Genomic DNA, 16,216 nt, shown 5'->3' on the forward strand with positions numbered 1-16,216 from the left:
TGTCATCGCATTCACGTCGTTCTAAATTATCAAATATAATAGAACCAAATATAAATTAAGATAAAAAAATACTTTTCAGTATTATGAGCCTTATCATACGTTGAATCGATTTGTTTAGAAATAACGCGAAAATAATAGAAAGATTCGAAAACTAAGAGACTCGTGTGAATTAACAACTCACTAGATGTTAGGTCAATGTTATATCTCACTTAGTACAGTGCCAGTCCGATATTATTTAACGATGTATTCAGATTCGAATGAGTCAATTGGTAATGCTTTGAGCAAAGGATCGTGAAAGAGAAGTATTCATCGTTTAAAATATGTAGAAGAACAAAGAACATGCAGTCTATGAGAAAATGTTAATAAATAGAATAACGTAATATTTCAATGGCCTGTTAATTAATTACATTATGAAACATAAGAAAGTTTGTCCAAGTTAAACAAGAAGGCCACTGAAGGAGAAATTGAGAGATATTAAAACACTTTACCCTTTTCGTATCGAAAATCTCGCTGCTGGTAGTTGTAGAAAGAGACGGTACCGAGGTCGAGGTAGCCGTCGTTACAGTAACGTACGCCATCATTGTCATCGTCGTCATCGTCGCAGGAAACAGGGCCCAAAGCCAAGATTTGCCCATCCCGCGTACTGCTCATTTGTACTTTAAAACAAGTGCTCGTCAATTTATTCTTTGTCGCTGTTCAGAAATAGTTACATATATGATGGAACGAAGGACAACTGATAAACAGAGAATCAATATTTGTAATCTTGATGCTTAGTAGCAATACACAACGTTGAACAATGTTAAGATAGACTATAAGTAGACTTTGGAAGCAATTTAGGGCTTTGTAACTATTGAGATACTACAAGTAAATTTACTAACATAATTTAGTCAATCAATATTATATATATATTTCAATTAAACTAATAATAATTTCTGTATAAATGGCACGTATTCGATGATCGAGAAAATAATGTAGAATTTTTGAATTGAAGAAAACGTATTGTTAGTAATGTTACTAATTTGAGCTCACAAGTGTAACGATAACTCTGCTTCTTCGACATCGAAATAATCAAACAGAGCTCGATTGGAAATTCTTTGACTTGTAAACAAACGTATAAGGGTATTAACTTAAAACAGGTAAAAAAAAAAAGATGTACATTGGTAAACAAAGAATATTTTCAGTTTACCATTGAACTTAATCATAGCAGACTATGACACAATTTCAGACATATTGATATGGATTACGTAAGCAAAAAAGTTTCCCAGCTCATATACTGGATAGGAATACAATTATTTTCTAACATAAGAAAACATATAGAGTTCACTTTGCAGATATCGGTAAAATTTACATTAATAAAATATAAATTTCGTATTACTAGAAATCTGTCGATTTTATTTGATTAAGACGACTACATTTATTAAATTCGTTACAGTGTAATTAATTTCTAGAATAAAATAGTAAAATTGTTAATTGTGCATACAGAGGAAGGTATATAGTAATATAGAGTCGTAGCTGATGATTTAGAACTGTAACAAATCTAACGATAAAAATAATATTTTAAGTGATACGTGTTGTACAATTATACATACATACGTAATTTAAGTACATGTTACAGAAACGAATTTTCAAGTATGTTTATTCAGTGTTACAATTTCAAGTATTTACTTGTATGTTTGATTTAGAACTTCTGGCAAATTCTTTGGATGTTAGTAATTTCCAGTTGCTTGATCGTAATTATAGCTCTTCTAATGAATCCAAAATATTTTGAAGCATATTTACATTTCTGTGAGAGAAAGCTTCACGAAGCTTTTTAGTTACTTATAGATATTAATAGAAATTAATTATAGATATTAATACAACTCTATATAGCTCACCAAGTCAACTTTAATCCTTTTAACTTTAAAAAAAAACTCAAGTCGTTTGATCCACTTTCAAAGCAGTTACTCTGTTTTAAATCAGTCATAAGATGCCTAATTAGTCATCAGAGTAACTGTAGATTCAAGCTCCTTTTTACGCATAAAAAGCATTTGATACAATTTCAAAAAATATAGGTAACTTTCGCCCGACTTTAATATTTGTATTTGGCAATTTATTTTTCCTGTCTTTCTTAATTAAACATATTTGTAAATACGTCCTGCATAAATAAACAAACTTTGTAATTAAACGTATTACTCAAAATAATGGCAATAATATAATACAATAGATTAAAATCTGACACTTTGCACGATGTTTGATCGTAAAACTAAATCGTTTGCTTATTGTTAGCATATTTAAGTATTGTGATACAGAAACTAATATCTACCGAATTAAGTAAGAATATGGAAACTTCTGTTTCGTATAAAAACGAACCTTTTTCTTTTGCATTCAAGTGGTACCAAGTTTGAGCCCCGGATCCATGGGGCGTTCATCCACCCCCTCTGATTTCCTCGACATTCTCCTCGATGATTTTCTTAATCTTCTTTGATTACCTGCCACTTTCACCGATTGTTCATCACGAAGAGGTGGTTCTGTTAAACAGAAATTATTTGTTTATGCATTGTAACATTTATTTAACAAACACGATACAGCGATATCTAAGACAAGTCATTATATCTAAGACAAGTTACATTTATTAAAACGTTAGTTAAAACATTACAAAATATATAAATATTACATTTATTAAAATATTACAAATATTACAGAATACGTTAATGCTTAGGTAACAGAGTTTAGTAATTTAATTAATTGGTTACGCTATTTATGATTTGTGACTTTTACATGGAATCAACCAAATTCGGATTTGCTCAATGCGAGCTTGAAGATATAAAGTTCCACCGTTTATATCGAATTGCCATAACCCAGATTACTTTAGATCATATGTATACAAAATCACTGACTATTTTACGTATACACACGAGCAGGGACGTCATTCAGATTGACAAAAATTTCATATCGATTTAGAAATTTGTTTAAAAATATCAAAAGTACCGTCTTCTGCGATGTTATTGTGATATAAAAACCACTGAAAATAATTATAATTCATATTATCGGATGAAGTATTCTTGACGAGACATTTGTTTTACATTTCGTATGAATGTAATTTGCAATATAAAATGTCTCGAATATATAAAAGTGCAATATATTTTATTTTCCAGAGAAAAATATTTGTTTAAATTGTCGATGCATATTTACTCATTTTTACACGAATAATAATATATGTGATAGACCCGAATTTAGTAGATTTTTAATATTTCAGCGTAATACGCCGTTCAAAGTGTTTCGGTGGTTTAATAATGTAACCGAAACAAACAAATTGGAAATATAATTCTTCCTTTAGGGAAGGACATTATTTTTTGCACGACATACTTTATGTTGTAGCAGAAGAGTTTTCCCTTTTGAAACACTGTTGTAATATCAACATCGTGCTCGCGGTGAAAATTATTTCAGTGTCGTGCTTCGTGCTAGAAGAGGCGCTAATTTAAATAAAGTAGTCCATGATAGGGTTCCTCGAGGGTCTTCGTACAATTCGCCCAATGATATGATTGCGCGCCGTTATAAATTTCTCTTTCTACTTCTGGCTCCTGCATTTACAAAATAAGTTTACCATTTATTATACACCTATAATGGATCCCCAAATTATTTGACGGCTGTTTGTTCAAACAATTTGATGATTAAATTTGGTGTTAAAATTATCGATATATAAATATTATACAACTATTCATATATAAATTGAAGAATGAATTGTTTTCTGTGACAAAAGTAATTATTTCCTCGTTAACAGTAAATACGATGAAATATTTACTGCTAAATATATGGAGAACAAATAACCCATTTTGCTCGCGAGAACACTTTTTAATAAAGGAACATGCATGTGCATTTAAATATAGTAATTATTATACAAAAGTTTTAGAAATTCACAAAATTGTAATGTCTAATTCTTTTTCATAATAGTCAATTTTATTAAAAATATTCGACACCGTCGGATATCTAATGCTTTGGAAAATTTGAATATTTTATATTCGGTATCTCCATATCATACGCGTATTGCGATGCATACTCGGGCATCTTGGACGAATTGACATTTTCGCGTACTCAGTACGCCGATAGATATATTTTTTCGAACACTTTGGCTGGTTGAAATGTGAACTTGATCGTAAAAGTCAAAATGATATTTCCCAGTCACGTCACTCTCAACGGCATTTAACATCATCGTAAACTCTCGCGCAATTTAGCGTAAACACCCGTCGATTTTCTTGAGAACAGAAGACATAAGCGCAGCAATTTTTCATATACTCGGAAGTATCGTATTATCAGGAGGCTGACTTGCGAGATATAATTGATAATTGACTAATCCTACGTTCCACCAAAGAGACGCGATCCTCCAAGCTAATCTTGGAGGGAAGTTTTTGAAGGGTGTGAGACCTTCAGAATCAGAAACGGAAGATTAGAACATTTCACAGTTTGTTTGTATTTTAGACTTTCGTACTACTTCGGATAATTTTAGAATTTTATAGCCTTCGGATCGTTTTACAAGTTTGCTCGCCTTAGAACGTACCAAAACTTATGTTTTACGAATTTCGAACTTTCAATCGTTTAAACTTTTACTTCGAATTTTAAACTTTACTTTGCTGTATATTAGTTTTCGCGATAGACGAACTTTTGATCTATAAATGACTATAAATTTATTTGAAGCTGATATAATACATTTTGAAACAAAATAATACGTATTCTCCGATGAATCGAGGTGTAATATTTTTAGATAAGTTATGGTGGATAAAAGATCAGAAGACTGCAATATATACGTTTATACAAATTTATAAAAATCTATATACATAATTGTTTAGTGAAGTAGATAGAATAGCGAAGTAAAGCTAATTTTGAGTATTCTGGTTGTTATTTCTAAGACAGAATTGTGTATAGATTCTAGTTTCCTAAAAACAAATTTATTTGTTGATTCGTAAGTAATTGTACCATAACCGATCTTAGATTTAACAATAGCTGTGTACGTATTTATTAATTCAAATTATATCTGCTATTACTCTCAAAATGTTTAAACAAATATTACGTTCTTCTTTAAAATTCATAATTTAATATCGAATCATAATTTCTTAACGATTAGCATACCTAAAATTTGAATTCAGTTGATCTGTTTATTAATCAAACTTATTTCCGACAAATAATTTCGTATTCAGTGCATTTCATTTTAGAAGAAACTGGAACCTGATTTATTTGCCAAAATTTGTAGCTTATTTAACGTGCCTCGCAGAATAACTTGAGAAGTTATTACTCGCACGTCTGTGTTCTTTGTATAAAATAATAAATCATTTGCTGATAGACAAACTTCTACTGTAATTACAAGAGATAGGATACACGTGGGAGATTTCCAGCATATTCTCAGAGAGCTTAAATTATTCAAGATATTTAACGTTTTCTTTCTGTAAATCATACAGCAGATTAAATATTTTACACCATAAGGCACGTATGATGTGGTTGAAATAACATATTTACGCTAGATATCATTTATTTAGTTACATATCATCACAGTACTATATCATAGTACTGTATAGCTATATTAATACAATGATATATGTATGTATATGCAGTTAAGTATATTTATATTTGTGTCTCTATATAAAAATATCTTCTTTTATATATCGAGGTTTATCGTTATAATTCTGTTCCTTCCCTATTCATCTAATTGTAAGTATAGTCTTCCCACCCTTATAGTTGATTGCACGTAATTGAAAATGTTTTTTGCCTCTTGTCTGCTCTCGAGATGTAGTGCCTGGAGGAAGCCGTTTTTTCTTTATCTCGTTATTTGAGAATCAAATCCAAATATACAACTATAATTCTTACAGCTGTTGGAGCTGTTGTAAAGAAAACTTTTCAATTGAATTTTTAAAGGATTGTAAGCGATTAGTTCCATCGATGAAACCATCGATGTAAAATCTGTAACTTACAACGTTTTCTTCTCGATCCCACATTTTTCAACATTTTTAAAATAAGGATTCAACATTGTAACTTCCACGTGACGACAAAAACTCGAATATCTTGTGTTACAGATATATATTAGATTATATAATAATCTTTGATTTATAAACGCTAACATAATCGGATACGCAACAATTTTTCGAAGGCGAAGTCAACAAAGATGTATGTTTATATGAATCAATTAGGCGATGTTTAATGTAATTAGCAATTATAGATTTCAAGCAAAATATTTTATTATCAAACCTTTGAAATTTTTATTCGATCTATGTATAATCGTAACTTAAGATTAGAGCGAATATTTAATTGTTAAATGGATCAAGGATTGAATTAGTTGCTTAATCGCATATTAAATTAGCGATTATAGTTATTAAAATCTTTTTCGTCGTAAAATTGAGACTTGAATCTAACTTGGAATCTAGTATCTTTTTGCCTGATTAACTTCTTATAATAGCAAGAAGAAAGTTAGCTTCTTTATACGTCGCAGAATTTTTCATTCATTTCATCACAATAACCAAATTCTGCCATGTTCTGGCTATTAGCCGAAATTTTGTTTTTAAATTTATATTTTGCCTAGTATATTACACACACACTTATGTGAATTTATAGCCACGTGCGTATTGATATGTATCAGGTTATTGAGAGGGATACACAGAATATGTTGAAGGCTGAGTAAATCCTCACGTTTCACTTGTCAAAGACGAGTGGATAACTTGGTGGAAAATGAAATTATGATACAGCTTTTGTCGTGAAATATGGTGAAATTAAAACTAAGTTTAGGTATGCTTCAAATTAAACTACACTGTTTGACGAATGTACAAGTTATGCTTTTGGAAGAGAAACGCTTTTCGTTAGCGAAAAGTTTTAGTAAGAGCTCATACTTTCCAAGCTTTTCTGTGATATTTCATATATTTTCCAATTTGAACATTTTCTATCGACAGTAGATTTTTATTTATATATCATTATATATTTATTTCATTTTATGGTATATTCCTTATTACAGGTGGCATCAGGAAACAAGAAAATTATTGTATATATGTATGTGTAATACATGTGTTTACTGATTGTACGAGCTAAGAATGAATTAGCAATTCATTGAACGGTTAAATCATAGCTTCTTGGTGCTGAAAAGAACGGAAATCGAGTGGAAGGAACAAAGTCTGGATAATGTTAAATCGATAATCGTAGTGAAGTAATAAAGAGAAATCAGGAATTTAAATTAATATATACTTTGAATATACTACGAAATATACTTTGAATACAGTTTAATGCAATAATTTAATGATAGTTTAAACTACTGAAGCGATAAAATGTTTGTCGTAAGTGTAACGTTATTTCAAAGTAACACAAATACGTATAAGGCAATTTTGTGTATTTATTACAAAACCTACAATGTTATCGAAAATAGACTTGCTTTGTAATTTAATTTGTACAGTTACGTTATCGTTAAGTATTTATTCGATATTTTTACAACAGTGATAATTATATGCTCGTTTTACGTCCACTTTAGTTATCACTTTAAAACAATTAGAAAATAATTATATTATCTTTCATATTATCGTTGCACTGCAAAATTTCTAATACTTCAACGGTTAAAGAAACTATACACTTTCGAGTTAATTTCAAAGAAAGTGGTGATACATACTAGATAGTCTTCGAAATATAAATTTATATAATTAATTACAAACTTTAATCATATAATTAAATGTCATAATTTCATAAAATAGAAATCTTATTTTTCGACAATATCACATTAGATCTCAAGTTTGATAATTCGCCTCTGTACTTTTGCTCTTTCAATTTTATTCATAAAAAACGGAGAGAAATAATAGTTCTATAAATTGATGTTTTATCTCGAAAACTATAACAATGGATAAGAGTAATAGATTCGACGAACAGATTAAAACATTCCTCGTTACGTTCTTTTTCCCATCGGCACGTTTCATTCAAGTTTTAATAAGTTTTTGTCTAGGTGGTTGGAACTGGCTTTTCCAACAAAAGAATTAAGAGAGCTACATGTCGATTCCAACGCTCAGTCACTGTATCGGAAATATTGTTTGTTGGCTGTACACGGCTTTGAAGAGAACACTGATTCTCTCAGTCTTTCCATTTGAACAATGACGCTTTTCGATGTTGTTTGGCACAAACAGATAGTAACTTACAGACGACAATTTTTCCTATGAAACGTGTAAATTTTTCAAATAAGTGCAAAGTTGAAATTCCGCAAATACTTTAGAAAATGACGCTTTCAAACCGATACAATTCCACGTAAATCTTGTCACAGTTACAATCAGTTGCAAAAGTCTACACGCTTTCCTATATTTTCCTCATTACAGCGCTCATGAAATTTCAAGATATTTCGAACTGTATCTCGTAAAAGTTTTCTATAGTAAGTGCTTACTTCCATGGATCACTATACATAACAATTTAAATTGCTGGGTTATCATTAACTGCGTGAATAACACTACCTACGTTGAATTTGTGTTCGAAACTCTAATTATCAATTAAAAAACTTTTTCACTGTTTCTCGTAATCACTGTCCATTTGGTCTATTTCAATTGACATGATTCTAAAGTGTACTAATATAAAAGACTGTCAAGGTTCTTGCGATAAAGGTCTACTTGATGAACATTCCTCGACGTGAGACCTCGAACTAGTTCCGTTGCCCTCGGGAATCCTGTTCAGGGCCAAACGTATTACGAAGTCGCGTTAAACGTCTTGTTTTTTATCGCATTTTTAAATCCAACTAAGGTACGATTATTGAAAATTCATTTGTTTTTATCTATGAAGAAAATCTTGATTTATATGGATAATAAAATACTCCAAAAATTAGGGGACAAAGAAAACTATACAATTTATTAAAATTATAAGTGTTTGTGCATTGGGAATTAAGTTTGCGCACAGAGTATCTTTACTGGAGGCAATAAATTTTCATTGATAAGAAAAAATGGAAAATATTTTGATAAATCATTTTTCTTAAGATCATAACTTTTCAAATTACACAATCATCATCGTCGTTATTATATATATAAATTTGGTGTTTCTCTTGCGAAAAATAGAGAAATATAGAATAGAGAAGAAAATATAAAATATAAACTATGAAATGTTTCTATTTGTATCTCACGAAATAGAATATTCATATCAAACAAATATATCATATCAATGAACCGTTGAAAGTGTGTCAGGAAGTGGTTTATTTTAAATCGTAACTGTTATTGATTCACTCTAAATATGAGGGGTTACCAATGAACAAAAATTTACCACTTAATTTCGTGTATGATCCTCAATAGAAAATGTCATACTTCTAAAATATCAGTAGTTAAGAAGAATAATTAATGACTATTCCAGCCAATTTGCCTAAATTTTAATTTGTTTTGATGATTTAATTGAATTTCTATCTCGGATAATACTAACTGTACAGATATTTATATAACTATGCCATTCAACAGATTTCAGGCTTTCTAAGATGATCATGTCTGAAGCAGAGAATTTTTAAAAAGCTTGCATATTAATCTTTCTTTATGTTTACTTTTCTAAATATTTATTTTTAAGACGCATTGTAACCTCGGAATTTCTTCATAGCAAATTAATTTATCCTCTAAAACGCTTTCGTTGAATTCCAACAAAACGCATCTTCAGATGGCCAATAGAACGATGACTGCAAGCTGAGCGAGAGCTAGGTCGACTCTGCAATCAACTCGGATCAAACTGAGCTATCCGCCGAGATTTCTGGCCAGTAAAACTAAGATGCAAGAACCTCCAAAGGATATCAAGACCCTTCGTAAACTTACCTCAATCATCAAATGTACGTAAGCGATCGTACCGGCGGCTAAATAGCTCGTGGGTTAATTGAGTTGTGAACGATGGCCCTAGGGTGTTCAACGTCCCCTCCTTGTAATTGCAACCGTCCCTTTTGCACAGCGAGCTCTGTAGGATTGACCCTTAGTACTCGTAGCTGCATTAAAATTGTATGGAGAATCTTGAAAAAATTGTGAGTCTGTACATTACGAATGTAGAAACTCATCTGCGACTAACCTAGGGAGATACAGGATAGAAATATTTGCTTCCTTCCATCCTGAAATGGAACTTTCAGCCTATTGAGTCAATACCAATAGAGTCTAAAAGAACGTCACCTTCTAAAAAGGAGCAGACAGCACAAAGTAGCGAAGAGGAAGGCTCACAGAGACACAGATGCATTGCTCGAGACATATTTGGTATTCCGTCGACATCTGTCATAGCATAGAAAAATCATAAGAGTGCACATTTCCAAGTATTCGCTCCTCGAAGAAATGGGACGAGAGAAGGACGCCAGGAAACCAAAGAGACTTAGCCGTCCAACTATACGCACCCTAGGAATGTTGCTAAAATACCATCCAATAATAGAATAATATAGAATAATATAGAATGGTATAGAACAGTATAGAATAACAGAATCGAGTCCAATGCGATCCCAGATCCAACGGATCCACTAGCTGAGAACTGTGACACTTGAAAATAAGAGGATCGGAACTATGCCGGGGTCTTGCCCCAAAAACCGACTAATACCGGAGTAGATTGTTCAAACAGGGATAAATTTAGGGAGGATTTAACTCGATAGAGATGTCCTATGAAATGTGTGCAGAGATAATATATGGCCAAAATCAGTGCACCATCCGCGCACTAACATGCTGGTCGACGATTCCTAGAATCTTAGGAAAGGTTCCTCTCAAGTTCCTCTCAAAGGTCATTGATTGTAAGATGAGCGTTGTACCTGGTATGCCTGGAACAAGCCATAGCGTTAGAACGGTAGGAGACAGAATGAAAATTCAGTAGGAAAAATTAAGTAAAAGTTCAAGAATTAAAAATGCAGAGAATGGTGTATAAAAAAATGTATAATTCCATTTTAAAAAGTTAAACTTCAAATTATCGAAACGCCTTCACTTTCGAAGGAGATACGTGTACCGCGTCATACGTTAATCGAAAACATCTAACTTTTCCTGATGAAATCAATTCTTCTTTTCTATCGTTTTAACGCTATAGGACTAGTTCCAATTGCGTGGGACACCCTGTATATCTTTTCGAAGATTCGAGGCGGAGGCGACGTGACTGTAACTTGTGTCGCGATGTGTTCAGACCACCTTCATGAAAGTCCGGTCGTGTCCGGAAGTGATCGATGAGGTCCTTGGCCAAACCAAACAACGAAAAGTTCTAGGTACCTCCGTCTTAAGAAAGGCGGAAGATAGTAAGGAAGGAACCAATAAGCAAGAGATCCTTCCGAGGGATAGCACGTGGCCTCCTGAGAAATAAATTGCCGATCTTCGATGGCTAAAGTTCTAACGAGGTAGAAGACGTAGAGGTAGAAGTCGTAGATCCTTAAAACTGAAGCTTTCCTCGACACAAGACAGTACAGCCGCAATGCACCCCAACGGCAATGAAGGTAAGCGGAAACTTTAGTTCAAGGTTTATATATCGGACAGAGCTGATTAATAAACGATATCTACCGAAAAGACAGCAAACACTAACTCTAACCCTAACCTAATCGTAACCCAATTGTCAGATACGATGTAAATGTGCGCTACGTTGCTTGGATTAGTGGAGTTGGAGGTTTGATATTTGCAGATAAGAGTACCCTTGCATTCTCAAGAGCACCTTTCAACTATGTCCCTATCAAGTCTAAATCCACGATAGAAGAACCAGATCCACTTTTGTCACTTCTAGAAGATGGAAAGTGATGCTAAATTTTAAAAAGATAACTTAACAGATCAGCAGCTGGCAAGTGAAGGACTATTGTTAATCACATTTTTACTTAACGACAATTTTACATGTGCGTCTGAGCAAACTTATAGGAACTCAATAGCGACTAACCAGCTTCTGTACAAAAAGAACTAGAGCAAGGAGTCAAGGAAGAGATGGAAGTCACTGAAAACCGTATATGAAACTCATTGTCAGGTGATGAACATAAATATAACGCCATCGACACCTCGTAGAAGGCGAATTGTCTGAAGAAATAAAAAAAGTGCAGGAATAAGATACCCTGGTGAGAGCTGAAGGAGCTACCTACAATCGGTATCCGTAAGCTACTAAACGGGCAATAAAAGCCAACTCAGAGCTCGCATGAAAGCTTATAATAATGTTTCGAAACAGAAAACCTGACGAAGACTACAGGATAGTTGGATCCTTCAATTTACGGTTAGGTTCGGGAGAATATTCGGCACGAGTTCTCTAGTAAAATTAGATATTCAGTTCTCAAACAGTAGGCTCATTGAGTAATCTAAGTAAACTCTGCCAAATGAAGACATATTTCTTCGGATTAATTGACCTCTTTGGGACTGCCATAGACGTAAATGACTGATGTGAGAGATTTTAGAGAACAAAGTAATAATCTCAAAGACTATTATGTCCTCTAAAGGATATAAAAACACAAGCATCGGCGGAATCTTCCCGCCATCCTACAGAAGATGGAAGATAAACTCTTAAAATATGAGAGCCACATATCTCCTTGACTTTAGAGTGTACGTTTAAAAAGAAAAAACAACTCAAGGTGGTCTTTATATCCAAATCGAGTGATGATAGTAGTCCAAATTCTTCAGTCCTATCAATTTCTCACACTTTTTGCTGCAAATGCTGGAGAAATTGATTCGTACGTTCATAAATGAAAACTCGTTGATACACAAGCATGCACATCGGATCGAAAAATCTGTAATTCTGTGGTACGATGGAGGACATCTAGAGAATTTGTCCTGCGCATCCTTTTTGACGTTGAACGTGCTTTTGATAGTATTTTCTTCGATACCATGATACGTAAGGTACGACAATGAAATTTCACCTGGCAGACATTCGAAGACACGCCCAACTGGGTTACGCATCGATTCTCCAAACAGCAGGAGTCTCCTCGGAGAACCTGCGCTGAAGAGAAGATAGCTTTAAACCTACGTGACGTTCCATTAACATCAGAAATTTAAAGTTCCAGCTTTAGATAGATAGGACTAACGACAAACAGTTTATGATTAAATTAAGAGAAACTTCTCACTCCAAACGGACTTGTTTCTACACAGACGGATTCCAGCATCAAGGTGCTATTATGGCTGGTGTAAGGTAGGATTTGCCTTAGGGTAAGCTTCGCGTATAGTTGGAGCACTCGTGTCTCCGTCTTTCAGGTGTAAGTACTTCTAAGCCGGTGGTACTTTAGCCACGGAAATACCACAGTACTCAACAAATCTACGTTTACAGCGAGAATTGCACTACACTCGCGTTTCTTCAGATCATAGTATTTGACAGTATAACGTGGCCTAGACTTTATGCAATGACGTAAGTCTGCAACGAGTTCTAGGGCATTTTAGTATCCCATATACGTATATATAAGATTGTGAAAAAGTTGGTAAAGAACCGGTTCAAGCGGCAATTTGTCGAGCTCTGTACCTAAACGCTGGATGCGTCTCATACAAAGGCCCAATTAATAAAAATCTACCTTTGAAAGAGCCTCAGACTCTTCGTGTACTCGACGATCATTCAGTTCTTCGTTCAGCGCATATTAGGCAACGTACAAACAAGTTTTGGAGCAAGAATATGGATATCCAAGGTGCAATATGGAAGAAAAGCTCCTCTTCATATAATAATGCGTTGCGAGAAGCCTCTCGCAAAAGGTCCCAGAGAAATACTCTGTGTGCTCTGATCTTAGTAAGTCGAAAATGGAAGATTTCACTATGTTCGAATTGCTGCGCTTTTGTTCCATCCATCGACTTCTCGAATGATTCGAATGATTTACCATTTATAAGGCGCTCAGGTACAACGGCTCTGCTGACCTCACTTTAGTACTGGGATCGACAATTGCCAGAAATAATAGAATTTTTACATACGATTCATTTAGAAATTAAAGTTGCTAAAACTCAGTAAGTTTGAAAAGTCAATCAACTATATTATTGATCTCGTTTTTAGTATCAGTAGTAGTCTTTAAACATTACCTTATTTGAGTACATAGAGAATATAGATAGATATCATTTCTTGATAAAAGAAATATTTCATTTTCAGCATACACTATGTTTTATTACAAATACTTTCTTTTTTCAACTCAATCAATTTATTGATCGTGAGCCGTAAAAATTAACACGCGATATTTGTGAAGAGTTTTTAAACAATTAAGAAAATTTGAAATGATACAAACGCTTCTTTTTACATGGTTAATAACAAATAAACATTCAATGCAGTTCCATTGACAACATGATGTAATTTACAAAGAGTCTAATAAAAGCTTAAATTACCAAACATGATAAATTATAAACGTAGTTGACATTTACATACATCCAACGTTAGCGAATCTGAAAGACTATTATTGTACGATTTCTGCAATTAATTCATATTGAAAATAAAGTTATTAATTAAAGTAATAATTCATATATGGAATACGCAACATAGCGAATAAAAATACGTACATATAATCGCATTTATATGACAGTTGAATGACCAGAAATGAGGAATTATCAGGATTTTAATAAATCCATAAAAGATTCATTAATATTTAAGATACTTCTAAAGTTTTCAAGATACTTTCTATAATAGGAAAAAAGATACAAAGCTTCCTACAATAAGATTACTCTAACTCTATTTGACATTATCATTTAATGTAACGATTAAACGAACGTCTGAAAATATTTTGTCATAGTGAGATCACTGTGAAATTAAGTACCAATTTTTTAAACGCACTACTTTTTTATTACACTTATATAACATATTTACCAAATAACCAACTAGACAAATTGTAAAGTACAAGTTAAATAATAAAAAAAACTTACATAACATATATAGTTGAATAGTATATTATTTACTCACTACATATGTCATGATATCTTTTGTAGTTCGTTCTGATTAGAATTCGATTTACATTTCAAAAATATTTTATTATAATTTTGTTAAAACTAATGCTTGGTAATAATTCAATGTGTTACACAATGCTTACATATCGTTAAAATTCTAATTACAGTTTGAATAATTTCTTAATAAAATATACATAATGTATATCTTCACACAGATTTTGCATATTCATATCATTTCATGTTTTTGTATCCATAAAATTAAAAAGACACTGAGCACAGCCTTTGTGTATTTACAATTCGAATATTTTATCTACTGATATATAAATACGAGAAAGATAAAAAATAGCTTAATAGTAAATCATAATTTGTTTAGTGGCTGTTTTCGTAAATTTATAGGCATTTAAAACATTATGTGAGCGGTATTTTTAAAGAGCATTACGCCAGATTATTTACACAGAAGTATACATCTTAGTGAATATAGTCTTTGTTTCATTCAAAACACTAGCACGAACGGACACATCAACATTTTTACAAAAATCAATAATAATAACAACTGGAAAGCCAAAAACATGTACTATAAGGTCAAATTAATTTATTCTTAAATTTAAGTTGACCCTTATCATACAGCTGACATATTTTTGTCGCCTGTTTATAGATTCACCGTGTATTTATATAAATACAGAGGTCAGTATACAGAAAGCAAAATATATTATTTTCCTTAATTTATCACGCACTAATATTTCACAACTTTCATTCAATTCACACTTGTTTTCTATCATTTTAATTAACGGTTTGAAGCCATAAAACACGCGAACAAATATTATGCTTTGATCCGATAAAGTCAACAGGTAATTCCTGGGAGGGAAGAAATTAAGGGAGATTATAGTCAGCCATAAATTCCCGACTTTTTAAGTAACGCTCCTTTTCGTTTACTCTTTCATTGATTGAAACGATACATATGTGCTACGTGGTCCCTATTTTAAAAGCGAAACGCTAAAAATAGACGATTGGCCGCTTCACATAATGAATCGTTAACAAGATTTATGATATTTTTCAAGGAACTGAGACCGTATCGTCCGCACGAGGAGAGCTTTGCCGCGCGCAGTAGGGACGATCGATGCAGCCACCGGCACAACCAGCTGCCCCCAGATCTCACGACCCCGTCTCACCCTCTCCCACTCTCTCTCACTCTCTCTCTCTCTCTCACTCTCTCTGTCTCCCCATTGCATTGCTTCGCCACCATTTTCTCCTTATCATCCAACTTCCTATTTTCCCTTCTTTATCGCAATACCATAAATAATCTATCAATAATTTTCTCTTTTTTCCTAAAATTATTGTGAGCTTAAAGTTACGAATATTTTTCACACATTTATTTGTTTTTTATGTTATTTTCCTTTCATTCTGTACTATGGGACTAAAACTTTCGTTTCACCTACACTTCACAACGACGGATCTTCTAT

The 16,216-nt window shown here is 32.8% G+C and overlaps 1 protein-coding gene across 5 annotated transcripts in view; it reads right to left on the reverse strand.

The window, feature by feature from the left end:
* LOC117230201 (probable G-protein coupled receptor CG31760) overlaps positions 1-16,216 on the reverse strand; it is a 70,406-nt gene that overhangs the window by 32,711 nt on the left and 21,479 nt on the right. For all 5 annotated transcript variants that reach the window (XM_033487356.1, XM_033487358.1, XM_033487357.1 and 2 more), the window contains exons 2-3: positions 2,350-2,507; positions 489-656 (exon numbers count right to left, since the gene is read on the reverse strand). In XM_033487356.1, the coding sequence (XP_033343247.1) occupies positions 489-635 (147 nt within the window). In that variant the 5' untranslated portion in view covers positions 636-656; positions 2,350-2,507. The remainder of the gene's footprint in view (positions 1-488; positions 657-2,349; positions 2,508-16,216) is intronic.

The sequence above is a fragment of the Bombus vosnesenskii genome, unplaced genomic scaffold (assembly GCF_011952255.1).
Source record: "Bombus vosnesenskii isolate JDL3184/JDL3185 unplaced genomic scaffold, Bvos_JDL3184-5_v1.1 scf7180000013266, whole genome shotgun sequence".
Taxonomy (NCBI): Eukaryota; Metazoa; Arthropoda; class Insecta; order Hymenoptera; family Apidae; genus Bombus; species Bombus vosnesenskii.